Genomic DNA, 24,390 nt, shown 5'->3' with positions numbered 1-24,390 from the left:
TAATTTTTTTTTGCTCAATTTTAGAAAAAAAAAAATATGGCTGAAGAAGATATTCGTGCACGTATTCAAAATGGTGGACTTATTCCTTTGTCAATAAGTCCCCTTCAGCAGGTTCTCGAAGATATCTTAGACTTAATCGGAAAACATGAAAAAAGTATTAATTCTCTTACTGAAGCTTTGCCTACTAAAACTGATAAAGTAGATCTCGATGCATTACGTGAAATTGTTGAAAATAACAAAGCTGATGCTGATTCTAAGTTCGACGAATTACAAAAATTACTTAATGAAAAATCCGACGCGTTACAGAAGCAAATTGAAGAAAACGACGCAAAAGTTCAGGATTGCTTAAAGGATCATGCTGACAAAATTGAAATGAATCAAGCACAAATCGAAAAAATGTCTCATGACCTTAAAGATCTTGAAGATAAGCTTAATCAAGAAATGGAAAACGTTAATGGCAAGGTAGAGAAAATGGATGGAACAATTAAAGATCACGAAAATCGCATAACAGAACTCGAAAACAGAAAATTCCCAGAAAATACAGCAAATTCGATTTCAAATGCTGAAGAAAATAAATCTGACAATGCAAAAGATAAAGAATTGAGCCAAAATGCTTCATCTGACAACAATAAATCAGAATCTCAAAATCCACAATCATCTCTAAGCCAAGGAAATTCATCAACATCAAATACATTCGATCCTAGTATCTACAATGAGCTTAAACAGCTTATTCTTAACAATTCTGACAAAATTCAGAATAATAGTGACAGAATTCGCGCGTTGGAGAATGCCCAATTATCAGCATTGACATCTAATGCTACTCCATCGAATTCTTCATCAGATAACAACTCTGCTTCTTCAGTAGCACAAAATGCAAATTCGAACGATCAAAATCTAAACAACGCACTCGGATTACTCGGAAGAAGACTCAATACAGCGGAAGAAGCCATTTCCGACCTTCAAAAAGCACTTCGCGACTTACAAAACAACCAAAAGCATCAAAATGCAGGAAATAGTGGATCAGGAGGTGCTGTTCTTACTAGAAATTATCCTTCTGCATCAAATTCGAATGAAAATGGCTCAAATTCGAATAATTCCAATAATGGAAATTCAAATCTTTCCAATAACGCTCAGAATAACCAAAACGGATTAAATTCTGGTTCGAACAATCAGAATTCTTCAGGTTTGGCCTCAGGAAATTCAGAAAAATCAAATTCTGATTCATCCAACCATTCTAACGCTCCAGGAGTTGTTGCACCACCATCAGGAGCATCAGGAGTATCTCAGAGCAGAACAGAAACAGCTCCAAGACCTAATTCTCGCGGAAATAATATGAAATCTGGAGTAACCATTGAATCATCTAAAAATTCATCATCTATTGATAATGGAGCATCTAAATCATCACCTGGTAACAGCAATAGTTCTAATAATGGTTCTTTGCAAAAATCCAACGAACAAAACAGCCAAAACAACGGAAATTCTGAAGATCACGAGGTCAGACCACCTTCCTCTACTCAGAAGACATCACCTCGCCAGTCAAATCTTCAACCTCTTCCAGATTTAGTTTCATCAGATCCAAATGAAGCTCTTTCTCAACTCAGCCAGCGTTTGGCTGCTCTGGAACAGCAGCTTTCCGATCAGAACGCTTCAACAGATGAAGAACTTAAGAAGATAAACAGAGATTTAAACGATAGACCTAATCGCGCCCTTATTGAACGACTTTTCGAGAAATTCAAGTCAAGTATCGGCAATGTCATCCAAATGGTCCAAGCCAAAGAAGGAAACGATGGAAAATTCGCAACAGTTGATGATGTGAAGAGATTAGAAAACTTAATTAAGCATATGACGCAAGAATTCGATGAAGCAGCTGCAGCTAGGAAGTGCACTAAATGTCTTTCTTGCGGAATGGGCTACAGAACTGTTACAGGTTCAATTCAAGATTCCGAAACCGCCCAAATTCTCGGAGCAGCGCCAGTTTCTATGGTCACTCAATCTCCTGGCAAACCAGCCTTTGTTTATGGCACGGATAATGAACTTTACTACTCAATGAATGGAACTGGTCGAACATTTGCTTCTCCAAGGAGAGAATTGCAGTCTTCGAAGTAACTTGATTATAAAACGGTGTTTAATTATATTGGTTTTCTGAAATAGCTTAATTTCTTTGTAAAAAAATTCTTATTCTTTTATTGTTAAAAAAAATATATTATTAGATTTTTGAGCTTCCATCAACAAATTACTTTCTGACTATTCTATTCGATTCTTTGACATCAATATTCAATAGATTAAAATAATTTATCTAAATATATGATGACACTTATCTTAATGACTCTATTTGAGTATTTGCTTCGTTATTTATTGGATTAATTAACTAGATCATAATAATTGGAAGTATATCTCAGAATTATTGCGATAAAATCAATTTCTGTCAATCTTTTTATTTTTATTTCTGGTAAGATGTTTGAGGATCTTGATTCAAATCAAGAATTAAAGCAAAAAATTAAAAAATATTAATCAAAAACTTTCTATTTTTCTTAAAAGATAACAATAGTATGACTTTATTTCTCTATATAAGAAGTACAGAATTGATGCAACCTTCATTTTCAGGAGCATTTGTAACTTGAGCGTATTTTGCCCAAACAATGCGACCTGTTGGAGTAACAAGGCCCATTTTAGATACATTTACTTCTATGATTGTACCTTTTGTGATAACACCAAGTCCTGTGTATGTTTGACCATTTGGATTCTTCTTTACGCCGATAATTGGGCAGAGGAATGTTTGCCCAAGTTGTGGATGTGTAACATTGGCCTGCTTGAAACGAAGGCCAACTGGACGAACGTATCTTTCGAGTTTTGGTGGTTTTCTTGTGAAATCTTCACCAACATAGCAAACTTTGTTAACCAAACGTTTCCATTTCTTGCGTCCTGTCTTACCTGTCTTGAGAACACGAAGCATTTCATCTTCTGCGATTGGTCGGACTTGAGGAAGTGGAACATCCCACTTTCCAGCACGTTCCTTCCTCTTTTGCTTAAGAGAGTTGCTCAATACATCAGCTGTTCTTGTAACGTTTTGATCCATGAGATAAACTGGAAGTGGTTCATCGCCAATTGCTTTCTTCTTTGTATCAGCGACTTTGGATTTCTCGAATGTGTTGATAGTCTTCTTCATTTCTGCTTTCTGTTTATATCTGTCTTTATGGAAAATCTTGGCTTTAATTCCACGCAAAGTTCTTGAGAGAACAGAAACACGAACACCTTCTTTCGCTTCCTTCTTGCGTTCTCTCTCTTCCTCATCGAGACGTTTTCCGAAGCGCTTCCTGTGAAGCTCCATAAACTCTTGCTGAGGCATCTTGGAAAGAAAAGTGACAAAGATTTTGGTCTAAAATTTTGGCTCTTCCCAAGTTTTAGAAAAAAACAAGGATGTAAACTTGAAAGGTGGACAATTGTTTCATCTTTGAAATACTTTAGCTAGTAGTATATGTTATTATAATATAACACCCAAAAAAATCAAAATTCATCAATAAATAAATTTAATTGATTCTATGCATGATTTGATTCTCATCTAGCTCAAACATTCTATAAATTGATAGTTGACTCAATCGATTATCCAATTTATCATTTATGTATTAAATTGGATAAGATGATGGCGCCAAATATCGAATCCTTGAGAGATAGCTTGTAAATTCCTTCATTCTAATTGTTTGGTTTATCAGCAAAGTATAAATCGAAACAATTAATGAAAAGGAATTATTAAGTAGTGAGGCTCTCAAAAATTGAACCGTACTCCATACAAAATTTGTGTACCCTCACTACTTAGATTTTGTGGCCTTCAATTGAGAGGTTAGTTTTGATAGAGCACGTTATAAAATTAAAAGGGAAAAATAAATAAAATTTAAACATTTAATTATATATAATGTAAGGAGTGTAATTCCAAATTTTCTAAAAACTATTCAAATTTGAGCATTTTTTTGAAAATAGTAAATCGAATATGTACATCTAATAACAACATGATTCATCACCTTTTCAAGCTCTGCAGTCAATTTTTTGAAATTTGATTGAATTAAATGTAGCAAAAATTACATTTCATTAGGGAATATATGAGTTTCTCTGGAAACAGGCTGATAAATTTTAAATTTTGTCCAATCAACATGAATGCATTGAGAAATTTGGATTGATTTTCTGGTAGAATCTGGAACAATTCAACCATGTATAAATGGATCATGTAATCATCATGAAATGTTAGTGTTAGAGTTCAAAAGAAACAGAATGAGTGGAAATCAAACACAATCTGAATAATTTTAAACGTATACAATCTTTAAGTTTGTATTTTGAATTCTACATATATGATTGTGTAATTCGTTCTTTCAAATTTTCGGATTCAGGAATGTTTTGATAAAATTCATTCCCAAAAACGTCAATTAACAATTAAATTTAGTGTATTTTAAATATATATACGTATTATATTTTATAAATTATATTAAATTCGCAAAATTTTAAGTTTTAAACAAAAATAAAAAATGTTCGAAATATGAAATTATGCATAGGATATTAAAATTTACATGTTAGCAATTTTTTTGAATTGCTTTCAATTTTCATATTGAAATTTTTAAGATTTTTTTCTGAAATAATAAGCAAGAATATCAACCTAAATAATATTAAATTCCATGCGTTAATTTCCCCTCAAAAGTCATTGACCGCCTCTCAATCTAGATTTTGTGAGTACTTTATTTTAACGTTCCATTATAGTGCTAAAATAAAATAGTATCCTGTAAGTAGCAATGTAAAATTTATATATTGTTCAAACTAAAACTTCAATGTGGATATAATTTTAAAAATTAAACGAGGAAAATAGAAAATTTGAAGCTAAAATAAGCATGCACATGCCTATCTGAGTATTATAAGCTGAGTTATGTCTTTTAAAGGTTATGGAAAACAATTGAATTGTGTTAAATTATAAAACTGTGTATCAAAACATCTAAAGAACAATGCATCTAAACAGTTTTTTGATAAATTAATTGAAATGCTACTGATTATGAATGGCAAAAATAAAATTGGTTTAGTTGCGTCGAATTAAGTATAAAGTATTGATATCCGCCTCTAGTACAATAATCCTACCGAATGATAATCAGCAAGAAGCTATTTTTTATCATTTTTATCAAAAATAGATGGAAATTATTGAAAATGATTAAGGGAAAGATCGACCGTATCATAGATATTAATATAATGAATTCCAAAATTATATGACGATGTTGATTGCTATCGAACTTTCAATAAATAGTCACTTTTCAAAACAACTAAATTTATCCAACAATGGATAAATTGCACTGTAAGTATATATTTAACCTGTCGATGCAATAAATGATTTGACCACACTTCGAATCATGTAACGATGCTCTCGTCAGAAAAGTATTTTAATCCACAGAACAGATAACCTCTCAAATTATGAACACTCATCCTTGATGTATATATCCGAAATGTACTGACGAGCATTTATATCCCTATTTTTCAAAAAAAGCCATGACTTCACATCACATCAGCATCGTTTTGCTATTGAAAAAATTGTGAGTGCCTGAAATTGAAATTATAGACGATAGAATTTCTATCAAAAAATAATTTTTAAGTAATCACATCACTTTCGAACAATGGAACCAGTCCACGTTCTCATCACAGGTGCTGCCGGCCAGATCGGTTACGTTCTTACCTTCAGAATCGCTGCCGGCGATCTCTTTGGCGACCGCAAGGTTGTTCTTCACCTCCTCGAAATCCCACAAGGCATGCAAGCTCTCCAAGGCTGCTGCATGGAACTCCAGGACTGCGCCTTCCCAGCTGTTGCTGGCATCGTCGCCACAGACAAGATCGAGGAAGCCTTCAAGGATGTTGATGTTGCATTCCTTGTTGGTGCCTTCCCACGTAAGGATGGCATGGATCGTGCTGACCTTCTTGGCAAGAATGGTGGCATCTTCACAGTCCAGGGCAAGACTCTCTCCGATTATGCCAAGCCAGATGTCAAAGTCCTTGTTGTCGGCAACCCAGCCAACACAAACGCTCTTATTGCTCTTGCTTCTGCTCCAAAGCTTGGTCCAAAGAACTTCTGTGCCATGACACGCCTCGACCACAATAGAATGCTCGGTGAACTTTCTGTCAAGCTCGGCGTCCCAACAAACGAGATTCACAAGGTCACAATCTGGGGCAACCACTCCAACACACAAGTTCCAGATGTTTCCCACGCTGTCTACGGAAAGGAGAACAAGAAGGTCTCTGAAGCTCTCCAGGCTGAATACTACCAGGGTGAGTTCGTCACAAAGATCTCAACACGTGGTGGCGCAGTCATCAAGATGCGTGGTGCTTCATCCGCTGCTTCTGCTGCCAACGCCGCTCTCGAACACATGAGATCATGGTGCTTCGGAACACCAGCTGATGATTGGGTTTCAATGGCTATCCCAGTCCCAGAGAACGAACCATACGGCATCAAGAAGGGTGTTATCTACTCATTCCCATGTACAGTCGACAAGGAAGGCATCCACGTTGTTGAAGGCCTCGCCATCAATGATTGGGTCAGAGGAAAGATGGAAGCCACAGAGAAGGAACTCGTCGGCGAGAAGGAAACAGCTTGGAAGGTTCTTGGCCTCTAAACAATTTTGATTGAAGCTCTTTTTTTAATAATTGAAATTAATTTTTTCATATCTTTAAAATACTCTCTAATTTGTATCTTTTATGTCAATTCTATTAGTTTTGCTTAATGTTCTTTGTGAAACTTGGATTGATATGAAATGATGATTTATGAAACAGAAAGAAATTGATTTGTATCATTACCAAATTGAATAATTTTGTGTATATTGATGTGTTTTGGAAGTAAAAATGATCCTTGTCAGCTTTGAAGACTACTTTCTTCTCAATTTTGGAGTTATTTGGCTGGATTCATATTTTTTGATGTTTTCTTTCCTTTTTGCTTCAGCAGTTTCGTATTCTGCACACGTCAAACATCTCAATGCTCCTGGATTTAGAGACTTCGTCGTGAATAGAAAGGGATCTGAAATCTGGGTTGTTCTTTTTATTGGAAGATACGCTAATCAAGCGACGATTGACGAAACAAATTTTGTAGCTTTAGAAGAAATCGAGAAAGCTGCAAATCAGTCATATAAATTCTGCAACTACGCTTATGTAAATGTAACTCAAGATCCATTCGTCGCTGTACGTCATCAAGTAACATATGTACCATGCATACAAATATACTATCAAGGAGGTGTTGAAGAATATCGTGGAAATCATAAAGCAGAATCATATTTAGAAGCAATTAGCAACAGAATGCCAAATTTAGTCCGTAATTTTGATAAGAAATGGACAGATGACAGTGTTCCATCAATTGTATTATTTACAGATCAAACAAAGAGCCCAACTCTCTGGTCCGCGTTATCTATTGAATACAAAGATGCATTTGTAAGATTTGGCATCTGCTCCGACTTTTACTTGCATAGACAGTTCAATATTGCACGTTTACCGACAGTTATGTTCTTTAATTCGACTACTCAATACAGATATCGAGGAGAACTAACAGAAGACCTCCTCAAGACATCAATTGATCAATTCCTTAATGGAATAATTGATAAGGAATCGGATTTTGATGACGAGGGCTTTTATCATTTCTCAGAATTCAAAGATCAATGCTTCGGTCGTGATTTTTGCGTCGTTTCAACATTCACAAACATTTCGGATACATTACGCAATATCAGACTCAACAGCCACCGTCATCCAATGAAATTCTTCTATGGAGCCTCAGATTTCCCAATTAAAGCCATGGAAGCTGGCAAATTCTACATCTGGAAGCCACGTGGTCATGGCCTCATCACTGTAAATTACTTGGAAGAGCTTTCTCCGGCTATTGATAGGGTTCTTGATGGTGGAGCCCATTTTAAGAGACTGAAGGATGATGAATTGTAAAAAATGTTGCTTTTTAGTGGATTCTTTACATATTTATGTTTTATTTTCTAAATTTTTCTTTATTATTTTTATTTTAGATTGTTATTTCACTGAAACGTATCGGAGTGTATAAGTTTGTATTTAATTCATGTTTTAAAGAATACTCCAAAGAAATCTTGATGTTGTGCATGAAAACCCGTTCACTTCACTTCTGACAAAAAGTGATAAGTTTACATGACAAAAATATATAGGGTATTTTTTTAAAAAGTAGTTATCTTTATATATAAAAATAAAACTTTTGATATATTTGAGTAAATGATTTATTAATTTATTAATTTATTTTTTTTTAAATCAAATCATATAAATATATATATATATAATAGTGAAATAGAACAAGAGATAATTATTGATGATTAAATTGTAGACGAGGATAAAAGTTTAGATAAATTAATAAAATTAGTGTGGAATCAGACAAATTTCGGGTTGTTTGGGAAGGAATTGTTGGCTATGATGTACTGATTCATGATCAGTACATCATAGCCAACAATTCCTTATACAAAGTTCAAAAACTTGGGTGCAATCAGTTCTGATTGCACCCAAGTTTTTGAACTTTCTCGAGGGAATGAAAGGGTAAGAGGTATACATTATGAATATATACCTCTTACCCTTCCATTCCTCTCTGACAGCGGGAAACTTTGTCTGAATGTTAAACTATTCAGACAAAGTTTCCCGCTGTTTGCGAAGGAATTGTTGGCTATGATGTACTGATTCATGATCAGTACATCATAGCCAACAATTCCTTATACAAAGTTCAAAAACTTGGGTGCAATCAGTTCTGATTGCACCCAAGTTTTTGAACTTTCCATTAACAATTGTTCAATCACATTTATACAACCCAAATCTATACCAATCATACTCTTATTCATACATCATATTTTAAAAACTTTTTTGCAATATGATGTTATTGCAACAAATTTTTTTCTTTTCTACTTCCAATTAGCACCTTAAAAACATTAGACACAATCACTGGCTCATATGCTCCTATTCTGAATCTAACACTATGCAAATTTATACAATTTCTCCACAAATCTTACATTCATTTTAATTTCAACGACCATTATTACCACAAAGAATCTTACCTTCCCCTACAAAATCTAACTATCTATCAATTTAAAAAATGTTACAAAATATTAAATGAATTTTTTTTCTATACGTAATTTAAAGTTCTTAAACTCTCAGCATCAGAATATCCTTACATAGCTTAGCTATATATCGTATTACTTTATGAATAAAAAAATTATTTAAATTATAATAAAATGTTTATTCGTATTTTTACTTTATTTTTAGTTACGAGGCTGTATTTCGAACTCAGGATTTGGGTTTAAGTCCTTTGTCCATTTAGGACCCTGGTCCCAAATTGATTTTGGAGTAGGTTTTCCACCGAAAAGATCTTTAAGAGCTGTATGAACCCATACTGTGTTGTATTCTTCTATTGCGTGAGGTAAAAATTCTCTTATTTCGATAAAATCTGGGCGAGCCGAAAAGATTGTTTGCCAAAAACGTTCTATTTACCATTTAACTGTGTGTGTGTAAGGTTCTGTCCGATGGTGTTGAATGCCATTTACTTGAAGAACGTTTTTGAAGTCCTTTCCTGTAAATTCGCATCCATTATCTGTCAAAAGTTCGTATGGAATAATTTTGATAGAGTCGATAGCATTTTGTAAAGCTTTTGAAGTTGATTTCATTGTTTTATCGGGAAGAATTTCGTAATAAATACAAAAACGAGATCTGTCATCGATAAAGGCAATTAAATGATAAGTATGCTTGGTACCATTTGTCTCTTCTTTGAAGCTTTTTAAATCAGTATGCCATTGCTGATTTACGTATTGGGAAACATACTGATTTGGATGTTCATCAATTTTTTCTGGATCTCGCCGAAATTTGAAAAGATTCTCTTTTTCGTATAATTTAAGCATATCGTGAAATGAAACTGTGTCATCATGTATGTAACTCTCTAAAACTTTTTTATAACCTAGATTGTACTTAGCTTTTATTTCGTGAATGGTTGGTAACAAATCTGTTCTAAGAGGAGTTTCTGGTCTTCCGAGCTTTTTTGGATTTAAACCAAGTTCTTGCCATTTTAATAATAATTTTTTTCTACCTATGTGCAAATCTTTTGCAACTTGGTCTGCTGTCTTTTTGCCAATAGAATATTCAAGATATGCCGTAATATAAATCTGATTTTCATTTGGCAGATCCACTTCTTGTCTTTCCATTTTTTTTTGAATCAATTTATACAAATAAACTTATAAAACACAAAATTATTATTTTATAATATAATTCTTAGATAATACATCCGATATGTAAAGTGTCAAAAATGAATTGAACCGAATTTTCATGCATTACTGTGAGCAGCTGCGATAGAAGCTAACTATTCACAAAATTGAAAGATGATGACGGTCAAAAAAAATACTTTTGCTTTGGTAAAGTAGAAAGAGGCTTGAATTTAGAAATTAAACCTCAAGCTTGTCATCAAACTTCCGTTTCCTTTATTATGCAGCAGATCTTTAGTACCATTTCCAAATTTTATCAAGATCAAAAAGTCAAAATTAAACAATGACTAATGGTCAGAAAAGTATCAATTTTCACATTGTTCATTTGATGGTAGAGCATTTCCCTTCTAGACATAATTTTGAAGAAAATTAATATATCAAATTTTGAATCTTTTTTAATCATAAGCCATTGAATTTTGCGCATTTTATTTTTCATTGCGCCTACAAATTCAATAAGCAAGAATTTATTATTATTTTTATCAATATTATTATTATTATTTCATACTAAGAAGGAAAGGGAAAATGACATAAAATCTCGTATAAAAATAGAAATAATAATATGTGATAAATTAACTTTTACGAACACTCTATAACATTTAATAACTTCTTAATAATTTTAATTTTTGATAAAAGGTGTGGAATATTGTAATTTAATCTAATGACTCACCATAATCCAGGATTCCACTAATATCAGCATCTGCAGCCTCGTCAACATCATTATCTGAAATGTCGATGGTTTCACCTGAGTCACTAACATCAGAAATTTCTTTATCAAATAACCCTGCTGCAATGGCACCATCATTGTCAATATCAACATCTGAAACATCAACTGTTTCGCCAGAGTCTTCAACAGAGCCCCAGTCGCCATCGTCTGGAAGTTCGATGGAATCTGAATCTGATGATTGTTCGTTCTTAGGAAGAATCATCCAGATGATGATTGCAAGAAGAATGATAAGAAGTAAGATAACAATGACTGCAACAATAATAACAATAATCCACTTGTTCTCAACAATGATGCGGAAGTTGTCAGAGTTGTCGATTTGGGCACCGTTATCGCTTGATGGAACAACGATGACAGCTGGTGTAGTTTCTGGTGTTGTCTCAACAGGTGTTAAGAGTGGTGTTTCGAATACTGTTTCAAATGCTGTTTCGAATGGAGTAGAGAATGGTGTTTCATAGGCTGTCTCGAATGGAGTAGAGAATGGTGTTTCATAGGCTGTCTCGAATGCTGTGGAGAACGGTGTCTCATAGGCTGTCTCAAATGCGGTAGAATGTGCTGTGGAGAATGGTGTTTCGAATGCGATCTCAAATGCGGTATCGAATGGAGTAGTGTGTGCTGTTGAGAATGCAGTTTCGAATGGAGTGATATGAGCTGTGGAGAATGGGGTGACAGCTTTAGATTCATCTGGGGTGATAAATGGTGTTTCATATGCTGTCTCAAATGCTGTTGTGAATGGAGTGGAGTGTACTGTTGAGAATGGTGTCTCGAATGCTGTGATGAATGGGGTTGTGAATACAGTCTCATATGGTGTGATGTGAGCTGTTGAGAATGGAGTGACTGCCTTAGATTCATCTGGTGTAATGAATGGTGTTTCATATGCTGTTTCAAATGCTGTGGTTTCAGCAGTTGAGAATGGAGTTTCATATGCTGTTAGTTCTTCTGTTAAGAATGGTGTTTCATATGCTGTCTCAAATGCTGTTGGTTCTTCGGTTAAATATGGTGTTTCGTATGCTGTTGGTTCTTCGGTTAAGAATGGTGTTTCATATACAGTCTCGAATGCTGTTGGTTCTTCGGTTAAATATGGTTTTTCATATGCTGTCTCATATGCGGTGGTTTCGGCGGTTGAGAATGGTGTTTCATATGATGTTGGTTCTTCTGTTAAGAATGGTGTTTCATAAACTGTCTCGAATGCTGTAGTTTCAGCTGTTGAGAATGGTGTTTCATAAGCAGTCTGGAATGGAGTGATAGCGGCTGTTGGAAGCAAAGATCTAGTTGTGACTGAGAGGAATGTATATTCATCTTCGCGCCATGTACGTGCTGGGGTGATTAACTTGCGGTCTTTTGTAGCTTTTGGATATGCTGAGATTGGTGTGGCAACATATGTGTATTCTGATGGAGATGGAACATCGCTTACAAAACTGTCATTTCCTGTGTTGCTTGGAGAAATTTTAGATGGGATATATTCTGATGTAAGTGGGGAAGAATTATCATTACTCCAATCTCTACCTTCATACAAGCATCGATCAACGTTTGTAGTTTGAATTGTACATAAGAATGCTGAGTCTGGATTATCTGTGTATTCTTTAGCATTATACGCAACGAAATACTTCCAATTTGGATCGTGATCTCCTAGCATTGTTAAGCCTTTGATTGAATCCTGGTTGGAAAGCCAGTAGCAATAGCCTTCGAAAAGAAGGGCATTGCCAACACCTTTACCAAAAGATGTAGAATATTGATCAGCAACATTACCAGAGAAACAGCATTGGTTTGTTGTAAGAGATCGTTTTTCAGTTGAAGTTGCTGGAGAGTTAGCAGGAATTTTGAATTTATTATCTGATGCAAAGTAAATAGCACCTCCACCACGAACACGGAAGTGTGGATCAAAATTATTCTTTCCAGGGAAGGTTTTTCTGTTGTACTTTTTGCCGATTAATCCCATTGCGTTAATTTGGTTTCCAATGAAGTTTGCCTCGAACAACTTAATGTTATTGGTATTGTATGCATACATACAGCCTCCATTAAAGGTTGCTTTATTATAATATCCTTTAATGTGCTCGATGTAAATTTCTTCAGTGTCAACAGTTGCAATAGCGCCACCACTTTGAAAAGCGTTATTATATCCTGGCTCCGAATACTGAATATACATCTTATGGGTTGATGAGAGCCTACTTTTATCTTCAAGATATGCTCCTTGGAAATAAATGAAGCCTCCATACATGTAGGCCTTGTTAGACAGAAAATTGAAATAGATAATGTGTACTGGAGATGTTAAACAGCAGATGGCACCGCCAAGTTGAGCTTGATTATTAGAACAGACTCCTCTTGAGGTAGATGAGCTTCCCTCCATTGAAAGCATACTCCATGAAAGGAAAATAGCGCCGCCATTTGCCGAATCAGCACCTCCACCCAAAACAAAATTGCTATCTAGGGTACATTTTGTGACGGTGACGGATGATCTATAGTAAACGTGAGGCCTTAACATTTTACTATAATCTTTATTAATTGTAATATCCCTATTAGCATTTTCTGCGTATAATTCGTTTTCATCACCTCCAAAACTCTGAAAGGCTGGTGCATCAACCTGTTCAACTATCGGATTTTGAAGTTTGGAGTTTAAGTATAGAACTTGAAATGTAAAGGACAAGATAACAAAGAACATAGAAAATAATAATTGAAATTATCTAACCGCTTTGTTCTGAAAAGTAAAAAGTTTGATTTTTTTATGAGGAAAAATTGTGTTCGTACGTACATCAAACCATTTATTTAAATTAATAAATTGAATTGGCTAAGCAAGTTATGAAAAGTAACCATTGAAAGTTAAAAATTGAGCACAACGTTTTATGCTAATGATATGATAAATATGCATTTTAATAAGTAATACAGCTGTTCATTCAAGTGATATAAAAAACATTCAATTTCATCTTAAAACCCCATTCAATAAATTATTATTAATATATGATTTAAACTCATTCAAATCGCTGTTATTGTTAAAAATAATTGAGTTATATTTGGGATTGAATATTTTTGAATGATGTCATCGGGGTTGAAATTTTGTTTAAAAATGAATTGTCATATGGTAACTTTTTTATTGAACAATTATTAAACGATTGAATTGAATTTAATATTCATTGCAAATCGATTTCTACATTGTCGAAACAGAATTTATTTGATCGATAGCGAATTTTAATTGAATTGATTCAATTTTTCATAACTCAAATTGAATTGGTCTTATCATGGTGCAATTGGCTTATAGTAGAACTTGTTATCTGGAAAACACAGATGAAAAATATTGTTTTCATCTGTTCACACTCAAAACGGACGCATCCATATGAATTTTAAAAAATTATGCACAAATGAGCATTATTATTGTAAAGTTTTCTTTTCTATTAAAGAACAAAGATTTTATATTCAATCGAGACGGCATCAATATCGATATTTTGTATTTTTTTCATATTTCATTCTAAATTCTCATCTTCTTCGAGATTTTTCTGCCCCACAGTAAGCCAAAATAAATTAAATATCATGCTATCTAGCATCCATTTTCTATAAAAGGAATAAAATAATAATCATAAATAAAGAGTTGTTATAGAATATTCATATTTTATTCTAGTTATAGGAAAAATCGATTATCGCTCCTGTTCTCATTTTGTTAAATTAAATATTATTTATTAATTGAAAGTAAGAAACATTTAATATAAAATGAATTGCGCTGTGCTATTTAGTTATCTCTGCCATGCTCAAAATTTTTGATTCTCATTTATATCAATTTTCAATAACAAATAACATAAATAATCAGTATCATTCATCATAGGAATATGTTTATAATCGTGTTGGCTTGATATTAAATGGACGCTAGTGAATAATAAAAAAAATTGTGTTAACACATATATATTCAGACAGAGGTTATTACCGCATATTGTTCACTGTCGTTTAGAATCATATTTCATTTGTTCGAAAAGCGAAAAATGAGGAAGCAGCAGATTCGCTCTGGATAAAAAAAAATAATTTTGGGAAAAAAAAGCACTTTTTTTATTGGTCGAATCAGATAAATTTGTAAAATTAAAGTGTCTCATCTTATACACTATTTATCTGATGACTCATGAAAAATTAACATTGATAGTTCTAAGGAGAAATATTTTATTAGGAAATTGTAAACACTCAAAATTTATGAGTAAACTTTCCTCTTTAACTACACCACAAAAACGAACAATTACACCGAAAAAATCATCCCCAGGGCCTCAACTTGTACCAGCATATTCACCTCATGGGAAAACTTCTATGCCTTCTCCAATGAAATTAGAAAAATCAAAAACAATGGAGTTATTTCATCTTCAAGTAGAAGATGATATAGAAGTACGTCTGAAAACTCTTGGTGATTCGCTTTATAGACTTTCAGTAACTAATAATGATTTAGAGGAAGTAATTCGTTCAATTATTAAGTTTGGTCGTCATAAAACCTACGACAAATATCCTCCAGCTTCTATCCTCAATATATGTTTTACTGCGCAAAAGTGTCCTCCAGATACATTGTTATTGACATTGGCTATAGGTGCTATTATGGTGTGTGTAGGTAACAAACCATCACCTGATGAAACCAAGAAATTCTATGATCTTGCTATTGGTTTGAGAAAGCATGCCAATAAGTTCACGCTTTATTCAGACAACCCGAAAAAGGGAAAGGAAGTGCTTGAAAAGATCATACGAATATTTAGATTATCTAGGGGAACGTTAGACGAGGATATTGAACAGCTTCTTGGCGTTAAAGAGAAATTTTATGACTTGAGTGACCAAAGCTTTCAATCAAACGAATCTTTACAAAAAGCCGCAGAACCAAAGAAAAGAGATATCCCTCGAGTTACATTTGACGAAAAAACTATTACTTGCCAAGGCTTGATCGGAAAATCTAAAATGGATGCATTAGAAGAACTCGTTTCAATTGGAGATATAGAATACTTTAAGACATTTGCACAAATGCTTATAGATGAGTATCCAGATATAGACCTTACAAGATACAAAAATATTGCCCACAAATGGTTTTCAATTTGGGACACTGCATACCAAGGAGTGTTATTCGTATGGAAGGAATTTATTACAGATCCAACTTTTGAAGTTGTTTTAATGTTTTTAGTAATATCAGATGAATTTCCCCCATATTTGTTTATTGGGATTACGAGTCTCGCGAAAGAATATTTTGAGAAACAGAACCATGAGAATTGAATATAGTATTTTCATAAATTGTTTGTATTATTACATGAAATAAATTTTTTTTTCTTAGAAGGTTTTATCCATTTGAGGTCGGAGGGAACTCTATAAGAAATAGATTTCTCATTAGAAAAATGGCTGAAAAATCGATTTAAAATAGGGTTGAAATCTAAAAAAAATCCAATTCAGCCGTTAGTAAAAAAAATTCTCAAAAGAATCAGGAATGTATAATTTATATTTTTGTAAGGATTTTGGCATGATTGGAGGTTTTATTATAAAAATCAGACATTTAATCCCAATAAATGTTCACATCTTTCTAGAAAAGAATCTGTGGCATCACTTCATGATTCACTTATTTCAATAAGCGAGATAAGAGGTGAAGGAAGAGTGTAATACCAATAAGACCAGCTGTAACAAAAAGAGCAGCTTCTGGTGTGCAGTCGATACCAACGTGCTGCTTAGCCTTCTTTCCTGTTGAGAACATGCCGCCACCAATAGATGTTGTTGTTGCAACTGCGACTGTGCCACTTCCAGATCCCTTGGCCATTTCGAAATGTGTCGGTTTTTGGTCGCATGGATCACTTCCCTTCTGCCTATTTTTGCTGGCAAATTGGTCTTTTTCATATCGCAATTAAAAGAAAAGTAAAATTGGCCTGGATTATCTGGAAATCTAATTTGGCAAACCCAAATTTTAGCTAAAAGTGACAGGGAAAAAAAACGTTTAGTATTAAAAAAAAAGACCGATGAGAGCTTCGTTCAAAATATAGAGGGAACTGAGAATGCGCAACCATTCTCAGGGAATATTGGATGCTATTCCCGTTCCCTCTGTATGGAAAATTGAGGTTTTCAAACGGAGTTAAAATAATATCAAATTTATACTAATTTACTTCAAAATACAAAAGTATTTGACAGCTAAAATTAGTTACTTTAGCAAGCCTATCAATACCCTTTTACGATTATTGTTACTTTTTCGAAATAAAAGTAAAAACAAATTTATACTAATTTACTTCAAAATACAAAAGTATTTGACAGCTAAAATTAGTTACTTTAGCAAGCCTATCAATACCCTTTTACGATTATTGCTACTTTTTCGAAATAAAAGTAAAAACAAATTTATACTAATTTACTTCAAAATACAAAAGTATTTGACAGCTAAAATTAGTTACTTTAGCAAGCCTATCAATACCCTTTTACGATTATTGCTACTTTTTCGAAATAAAAGTAAAAACAAATTTATACTAATTTACTTCAAAATACAAAAGTATTTGACAGCTAAAATTAGTTACTTTAGCAAGCCTATCAATACCCTTTTACGATTATTGCTACTTTTTCGAAATAAAAGTAAAAACAAATTTATACTAATTTACTTCAAAATACAAAAGTATTTGACAGCTAAAATTAGTTACTTTAGCAAGCCTATCAATACCCTTTTACGATTATTGTTACTTTTTCGAAATAAAAGTAAAAACAAATTTATACTAATTTACTTCAAAATACAAAAGTATTTGACAGCTAAAATTAGTTACTTTAGCAAGCCTATCAATACCCTTTTACGATTATTGCTACTTTTCGAAATAAAATAAATTTATTAATCAAAAACCTTTTTTTTTCTTAGTAAAAATAAACGAAATTTTTTACCTTATGAACTTTTGATGGAAATATGCAAATTTAAAATAATAAAGAAAGCCGCGAGCGAAGCGATCGGCTTAGTTCGAAGATTTTGATTCAAATCTTTGCTGATCTGTAATTCGCGGAAGCCGCGAGCGAATCGATCGGCTTAGGTCTAAGATTTTGATTCAAATCTTTGCTTATATTCCTTAAATTCTTTATGAAACTCGCAACAGTTCCATAAAAAATTTTAAATTCTAAACTGTCGAAATTACCGATCGGTAATCACACCCTTCACGGGTGTGTCACTTTTTACATGCATGTCACTTTTAGCTAAAATTACCCCTACTCAACAAAATAATTGATATCTTTCGATAAGGTTTTTGTTGAGCAAAATTAAATTGAAATTTTGCCAATGAGAAATGATACATTTCATCAAACATTTTCGTGATATTTCAAGCATACATTACCATGTTTGAGTTCTTATGGTATTAACACGTAATTACACCTGAAATCAAGTTCGATATTTGCGAAATAAAACCGAAAAAGCAGGCACTGAATAACAATAGTATATATTTACAAACAAATAAACAAAATAATATTACTGAGAAGCTTCAGTTGCTGTAGTTTGTGGTTGGCACATCTTTTCGTATGCTTCCGCGATCTCGATATTCTGAGGAACGCCAATACCATATCTATATGCATTAGCTACGTCTTTGGCAGCTTCAATAAGTCCTGAATCAGCTGCTGCTTTCATTAATGAAACTCCATCTTTCATATTCCTAGTCATTACTCCGTCAAACATCATTTTTCCGAGTTTATACTTAGCGATCGGTGATCCCCTCAGAGCAGCTCCTCTTAAATACCTCGATCGCTCTTCAATTGATTTGGACATCTCAGCGGCATCGAGCATCGCCTCTACACATCCCATCTCCGCTGCTTCCAAAACATTACGATTATTTCCTTCCAATTTGGCCAGATGATAGACTGCACCGGCATGACCTGCATTTGCAGCCAATCTTAAGTATTGGCTTGCTTCTGTGAATCTCCTTGAGTCAGCCAATGCTAGAGCATACTCGTACTGTGCATCCGATAATCCATCGTCAGCACATATCTTCAACATCGCTAATCCATCCTCGTGTCCTCCTAATATATCGTTGTAAGCCATCTTTGCGAGTATTAGTTTGGCTCTAGGTGTCTCCGATGACTTTAGGAGCTCAATGGCCCTTTGTGGGTCGCTAATCATTAAATATTCCGCCAAATCTACACGCGCTTCCATATCTTTTTCTCCTGCCATTGTTAACAAATCTATGCACTCTTGACTTCTTCCCGCTGCAGCTCTGATCCTAGCCAAAGCGCTCATGGCCATCGTATTTCCTCCTTCGGCCGCAAGAGTAAAGAACCTCTCCGCGTGGTGGGGATTACGCTGCACGCCTTTACCTTCAAGAAATCTGGCTGCAATTGCGAACTGAGCGTCTGTTGAACCTAATTGACCGGCTTTTAGCAGTAAAAGTGTGCATTTCTTATCGCGTTTGGCCGGATTATCTGTTGGAGACTGGTCTAGTTGCATTGCTAGCTTGTAAAGCTCTTTTGCATCGTTTGTGTCGATTTTTTCTTCAATCTTAGGAGAAGGAGGTGGATTTTCAAGGGAAACAAGGTTCACACGCTGCTTGTAGTCTGCTATTGCCTTGATATCGCCATCAATGAATACTCCAGCGTTGATTTCTCTGCAAATTTGATCAATTGTAGGTCTCTCCGCTGGATTTTTCTGTAAACACTTGACAATAAGTATGGCCCATTTATTGGGGAAGTTCGCTGGAAAGGATTTTGCCTTGTACGTGTGTCCAACTAAAATTTCGAAAACTATCGCTCCAAATGAGTAAACATCGAACTTTTCTGAGATATCTTCTTTAGGTATATATGAATCGTAACCTGTTGTTTCAGGATAAAGCTGATTATGTGCGACAGAACTTGAAAGATAAAATCCATCAAGAATTGGTTCGAATTTGGAGTCAAAAAGAATATGCCATGGTACTAAAAATAGATGATATAGTCCTTTTTCATGCAAATATCGTAATGCTGCCGCTAATCCGATGATTGTAATTGATTTTCGAGTGTTATCCCATTCTACTTCCTTAAAATGGATAAAGTCCTTTTCAAATATGCTACTGAGATCACAAATATAGTTATTTTCCCTAACAATTGCATGATGAAGTCGATTTTTTTCGCCTGGAAAAACAATACCAATCACTTTAATCAGTGCAGGATGACTTAGCTGTGTTAGTTGTTGTATTTTTTCTGCGAATTTATTTGGATCTGCAATATTTTTTCTATCAATAAAAAGATTTAAAATAAAAGCAAGGCTTAATGACTCTCCATTTTTTACTGTTGTGACGTCCACAACAGTTCCAAAGCAATTACGCTCGACAGTAGGCCCAATATTGAACTGATCAAGCGTAAATGCAATTGGATTTTTATTCTGCGACATTTTAATTATTTCCGACCAAGCTTCTTGTATCGTTAAATGATTTCCATTCATATTATACCGAAATACATATGTTTTCATATATTTTGGAATTATAACATTGAAAACATATCAACTACTAAAGCTATTTGTCGCTGAAATTCTACAATTTTCGTATCATATATTATTAACTCGTAATATTATTCCTTTTTGAATAGCCTTACTATGTGTTAATGAGCTCTTGTTGACGATATGTATTGATCTATATTGAAAAAACTTCAACTTATAACAAGAAATAAATAACAAATTTAATATAAGAAAAATAACAAAAAATATATAAAAAATATAATATACTACTGGTCAGTTTGCTGCTCAATTGCCTTGATCTTCTCAATATGCAGCTTTGAATCTTCAGTTGAATAAATCAATGAATTTAGTTCAGGAACGTACTTTACAGCGATCGGTCGCGACAAGCATTTAGTTTTAGCAAGAGGAAATGTTGTACTTAAGTCATACAATTTGAGATCTCCTGATTCTGTTGCAGAAAGCAGTTTATTATCATAAATATCTAGGGAGCATAATCCATCTGCATTACTTGCTATGCATCCTGTTGAAGAAATTGTTTCTCTTATGTCCCATAATCTACAAGTTTTGTCTTTTCCTCTGCTTGCAATAATTCCTTCATTATTTGTAGCCAAACATATTACTTGTGCATAGTGTGCATCAATTGTCTGAACACCTTCTTGAACTCTGTTATCAAATAAATAAATCGTTCCTTCTTCAGTCCCTACAGCTAAATAATCGTCAGATTTAGACATCGTCATGCAAGTAAGATTAATCTTAACCTTAATTTCTTTTACTATCTTCGATTGTACTAAATCTGTCACGTTAATAATTCCATCTCTACTAGTAGTAACTAATTTGGAGCCATCACTTGTAAAACCAAGTCCTATGACAACCGATGAATGCATTTTTGTCGTAGATATAGTTGACAATGTTTGAATATCGTAGAGATTTATTGATCCGAGTTGCCCTGAAAAGGCAATTAAGGCGTCTGATGGATGATATGCAACGTTTCGTATGTAAGATTGATTACCTGCTGTTTTTGATCCGTTTATTTGTTGAGCTGAAGGTAAATTTTCTATTTCAGATAAAAATAACGAGCTGTAACTTCCAAAAACAATGTTTTTTCGGCCCCATGAAATATCGATTGCTGATACTGGTGATAGGAATGAAATTTCTTGATCGCCATCCTCTGTAATTGTGATTTTATTTTGTAAATCTGTTGAAACTGGATAATCTCTGATTTCAGGAAAGTTAGATTCGTTTAATTGATCATTCTTTTGCAAGTGCATGAGTAATTCATTATTAAATTCGAATAAATCTGCTTTAATATCTTGTGTATGTCTTTCTAAAGCTCTAAACATCGGAAAAAGCCTACCACTCTTCTCATAGTTCTCCTGGAACTCATTAAAATTCACTCCAGTAGGTATTTGTGCCTGGACTCTCCCTTGAAATCGAAAAAAACTCATATTTTTGAAGAAAAAAAAATCCACTTTTCGATGATCAGATTTTACAAAAAAAATAAAACAATGAAATAAACCTCAAAAAAATATTGGGAATAAAATTTTGAGAGTGAGAAAGAGAGAAAAAAAATTGTTTGAATTATAAAAAACGTGACAAATTGTGTTTATGAAAAATTTTAGCCAACGACTGGCTGAGCTCTCTGAGATAAAGCAAACATCTGGTTGTGAACCTTATCGCACCATCTATCGATTTCGAATTTGAGGTGCTTCAAGCGCTGTAAATCGAGTGCCTTTGGCTTGCACCATGTAACTGTTAATTTCTGGTCAACTTCGTCGATTTCTCCGCGGATAAGCTCTGTAGAGAGGGCCTTCATGACGAGGATCTCGACGCGGTCAAGAGGAACGTGGCATTCGCGGGAGATTTCTTCGAATGAGAAAATACGAGATTCGAATGGTCTTGCGAAGATAAGCTGTAAGAAAACGGATAGAGCGATTTTCTGTTGGATAGGAACCTTGAATTGGTTGAATGTTTCGTTTGCTGCGATGATTGGCATGAATTTTTCATTGAATTCAGGAATTGACGATGGCTCGCCCTTGTTGAGTAAAAGAATCAAATTGCGGAGCCATTCGTTTGGTGTTCCGACAAGAGAATCAAGGATCTTGTGGGAAGCTAATTCTCCAAAGGAGCAAACGCTAATAGAGAAGAGGGCAGACATGCAGAGATCGTAGGCAATGACCTGATTGGAATTATCCTTGGCAGTAGAAAGATAATAAAGAGCATGTTCGTAATATGAATCAAAATCGCCACGAGCCTTATCAAGATCGGCCTGTGTACGATGGAATTGAGATCTAACGTATAAGTCTGTCTTTTCGGTAATTGTATCTTCAATTTGAATAAGCTGATTAAGAGCTGTTTCGAATTCGCCAAGTTGTGTGTGGCAGAAAACAATGCGCAATTTAATAAGTGTTGCTGGTTCTGGGATCTTCTCGAAATACTTCTCAAGAGACTGTTTCAAGAACTGTAAGCAATTTTGGATATCTAATTCTTCAGAAACTGATAGGATAATTTTAGCACGCTGGAATGGATCAAGTGCCTCGAAGAACAAGCGGACGAAGTTATCGAAAATAAATAAATATTTGCCTCTGAGTACTGGAATTGTGAGAATCTCTTGAATCTTTTGACCAAGCTCATACCATCTCTTGGTGCTTAAATAGGTATTGGCTTCGGTGAAAATGGGCTCAAGTAATCTTGGATTTGATTGAATAATACCCTGAAGTTTCTCCATTTGAAAATTGGTCAATTAAAAAAGCGGTTTTGACATCCTAAGATTCATCAGGGTGAAAATTTTATTGGAAAAAAATTCCGACATGATTTAAAGCCTTACTAATCACCTGTTTCATCGCTATTGGATATGAATGATTCTTAAGATTATTTTTCAAATCGCAATCAATAAGATGCATCAATGGACATTGTCTTATATATTAAAATAATATACTCTAATAGTTATGTGTTTCTATGGTATAGATATTGGACAATTTAATATTTTGAATAAAAAATTTGATATTGACAAAGAAAATAAGTATTTGAATTGGCTCAAATGCTTTTGTGCCTGTTTGCATAGCTATAGATCTCTTAGGCAATGTCAAAAAAACTGAGATGATTGAAATATAAATAATAGATAGTTTAAATAGAATAATAATATATAAAGTAATATATGGAAAGGTAAGTAGTATAAACGTGGAGTAGTAGATTAGTCGACCTTGGTATCTTTCTGAGTGACTTCGATATTGAATGGAGGAATGCTATGAGCAATTAAAACAAACTTAAAAGGAATCATAAATGAACTGATATACTCTAAAATAACGCCAAAATTGTACACATTGTCATTTGTTGAAAATTTGGTTACTAATGCGCCAATCATAGCCAGAACTGGTATGCAAAGAGTGCATAGTGTATTAAACATGTAATTGGAAGGTCCTGATCGCATTATTTGGTAGTCAATTAGAACAAATGTAACAGAAATCGAAAATACGAAGCAGACTGCACAGAGCGTATGAAATACTTCATTTGATTTGATATTGACTGAGCAAAGTCCGACTAAACTGAAGAATGCTAAACCGCAAGCAATTCCCGTTGCATAATGAGTCAGTTGAACAAGTGGTGCTTTGGCTATATGTTTCATTTTAGTTAAAAGCTTCAAAGTGCGATCCAATATTATATAGCCAGCGAAGAGCAACCAGCAGCAAATAATAATTCCCATAGCAAATATTCTGCTTTCTGGTAACAAAGATGCGGCTGTGGAAATTGTTGGAAGCCTTCCTGGAATATTATGTTTATTTTTGTAGTAAAAGAAGAATGTAAAGCCTGTCACAACAATTGGAGCAATAAATATCCAATAAAATAAAACTATTGGCTTATAAACAACTTTTTTAATGCCGCTAGTTTCATTCATAATCAAGAAAGAAAAGGTGACGAAATTTTAAGAAAGTTTGTGAACTTTTCCGATCATGGACGAAATTAATTTTGTTGCTTTATAGTTACATAATAAAATTTGAAATTTTCGAAAATCAATTGTCCAAATTTATTTGAACTTTGATTATTTTGTGTTTATTATATCCTAT

The 24,390-nt window shown here is 33.9% G+C and overlaps 11 protein-coding genes across 11 annotated transcripts, besides 9 other annotated features; 4 read left to right on the top strand and 7 right to left on the bottom strand.

The window, feature by feature from the left end:
* Positions 1–36: 36 nt before the first annotated feature.
* TVAGG3_0341680 (Apolipoprotein A-I family) lies at positions 37–2,185 on the top strand (the record flags this gene model as incomplete). The annotated part of the gene is made up of 1 exon (XM_001581258.2): positions 37–2,106. One exon carries the CDS (start codon positions 37–39, stop codon positions 2,104–2,106), a length of 2,070 nt encoding a protein of 689 aa, XP_001581308.1.
* Positions 2,186–2,553: 368 nt separating this feature from the next.
* Positions 2,554–3,346, bottom strand: TVAGG3_0341670 (ribosomal biogenesis NSA2 domain-containing protein; the record flags this gene model as incomplete). The annotated part of the gene is made up of 1 exon (XM_001581259.1): positions 2,564–3,346. The coding sequence occupies one exon, from the start codon at positions 3,344–3,346 to the stop codon at positions 2,564–2,566; it is 783 nt and encodes a 260-aa protein (XP_001581309.1).
* A 2,293-nt stretch (positions 3,347–5,639) lies between these two features.
* Positions 5,640–6,719, top strand: TVAGG3_0341660 (malate dehydrogenase family; the record flags this gene model as incomplete). The annotated part of the gene is made up of 1 exon (XM_001581260.1): positions 5,640–6,629. One exon carries the CDS (start codon positions 5,640–5,642, stop codon positions 6,627–6,629), a length of 990 nt encoding a protein of 329 aa, XP_001581310.1.
* Positions 6,720–6,775: 56 nt separating this feature from the next.
* On the top strand, positions 6,776–7,980 carry TVAGG3_0341650 (disulfide-isomerase A6 family; the record flags this gene model as incomplete). The annotated part of the gene is made up of 1 exon (XM_001581261.1): positions 6,928–7,935. The coding sequence occupies one exon, from the start codon at positions 6,928–6,930 to the stop codon at positions 7,933–7,935; it is 1,008 nt and encodes a 335-aa protein (XP_001581311.1).
* A 401-nt stretch (positions 7,981–8,381) lies between these two features.
* Positions 8,382–8,791: a mobile genetic element.
* A 424-nt stretch (positions 8,792–9,215) lies between these two features.
* Positions 9,216–9,260: a mobile genetic element.
* Positions 9,216–9,260: a terminal%2Cinverted (terminal inverted repeat of LTR141 transposon ID:TVAGG3_0341630).
* Position 9,261: 1 nt separating this feature from the next.
* Positions 9,262–10,190: a mobile genetic element.
* Positions 10,191–10,209: 19 nt separating this feature from the next.
* Positions 10,210–10,254: a mobile genetic element.
* Positions 10,210–10,254: a terminal%2Cinverted (terminal inverted repeat of LTR141 transposon ID:TVAGG3_0341610).
* Positions 10,255–10,897: 643 nt separating this feature from the next.
* Positions 10,898–13,627, bottom strand: TVAGG3_0341600 (bifunctional inhibitor/lipid-transfer protein/seed storage 2s albumin superfamily protein family; the record flags this gene model as incomplete). The annotated part of the gene is made up of 1 exon (XM_001581262.1): positions 10,898–13,627. The coding sequence occupies one exon, from the start codon at positions 13,625–13,627 to the stop codon at positions 10,898–10,900; it is 2,730 nt and encodes a 909-aa protein (XP_001581312.1).
* Positions 13,628–15,135: 1,508 nt separating this feature from the next.
* TVAGG3_0341590 (uncharacterized protein) lies at positions 15,136–16,185 on the top strand (the record flags this gene model as incomplete). Its single annotated transcript, XM_001581263.1, has 1 exon — positions 15,136–16,185. The coding sequence occupies one exon, from the start codon at positions 15,136–15,138 to the stop codon at positions 16,183–16,185; it is 1,050 nt and encodes a 349-aa protein (XP_001581313.1).
* Positions 16,186–16,377: 192 nt separating this feature from the next.
* TVAGG3_0341580 (uncharacterized protein) lies at positions 16,378–16,728 on the bottom strand (the record flags this gene model as incomplete). Its single annotated transcript, XM_001581264.2, has 1 exon — positions 16,523–16,717. One exon carries the CDS (start codon positions 16,715–16,717, stop codon positions 16,523–16,525), a length of 195 nt encoding a protein of 64 aa, XP_001581314.1.
* A 119-nt stretch (positions 16,729–16,847) lies between these two features.
* Positions 16,848–16,877: a terminal%2Cinverted (terminal inverted repeat of MuDR-3_TvMULE3 transposon ID:TVAGG3_0341570).
* Positions 16,848–18,129: a mobile genetic element.
* Positions 18,100–18,129: a terminal%2Cinverted (terminal inverted repeat of MuDR-3_TvMULE3 transposon ID:TVAGG3_0341570).
* Positions 18,130–18,147: 18 nt separating this feature from the next.
* Positions 18,148–20,317, bottom strand: TVAGG3_0341560 (protein serine/threonine kinase protein; the record flags this gene model as incomplete). The annotated part of the gene is made up of 1 exon (XM_001581265.2): positions 18,380–20,317. The coding sequence occupies one exon, from the start codon at positions 20,315–20,317 to the stop codon at positions 18,380–18,382; it is 1,938 nt and encodes a 645-aa protein (XP_001581315.1).
* A 278-nt stretch (positions 20,318–20,595) lies between these two features.
* Positions 20,596–21,752, bottom strand: TVAGG3_0341550 (RNA splicing; the record flags this gene model as incomplete). The annotated part of the gene is made up of 1 exon (XM_001581266.2): positions 20,596–21,669. The coding sequence occupies one exon, from the start codon at positions 21,667–21,669 to the stop codon at positions 20,596–20,598; it is 1,074 nt and encodes a 357-aa protein (XP_001581316.1).
* A 149-nt stretch (positions 21,753–21,901) lies between these two features.
* On the bottom strand, positions 21,902–23,054 carry TVAGG3_0341540 (proteasome assembly; the record flags this gene model as incomplete). The annotated part of the gene is made up of 1 exon (XM_001581267.2): positions 21,945–23,054. The coding sequence occupies one exon, from the start codon at positions 23,052–23,054 to the stop codon at positions 21,945–21,947; it is 1,110 nt and encodes a 369-aa protein (XP_001581317.1).
* Positions 23,055–23,458: 404 nt separating this feature from the next.
* TVAGG3_0341530 (uncharacterized protein) lies at positions 23,459–24,269 on the bottom strand (the record flags this gene model as incomplete). Its single annotated transcript, XM_001581268.1, has 1 exon — positions 23,520–24,221. The coding sequence occupies one exon, from the start codon at positions 24,219–24,221 to the stop codon at positions 23,520–23,522; it is 702 nt and encodes a 233-aa protein (XP_001581318.1).
* Between the last annotated feature and the right edge of the window lie 121 nt (positions 24,270–24,390).

This window comes from Trichomonas vaginalis, chromosome V (assembly GCF_026262505.1).
Source record: "Trichomonas vaginalis G3 chromosome V, whole genome shotgun sequence".
Classification (NCBI taxonomy): Eukaryota; Parabasalia; order Trichomonadida; family Trichomonadidae; genus Trichomonas; species Trichomonas vaginalis.
This window is presented reverse-complemented; position numbering and strand designations above follow the sequence as displayed.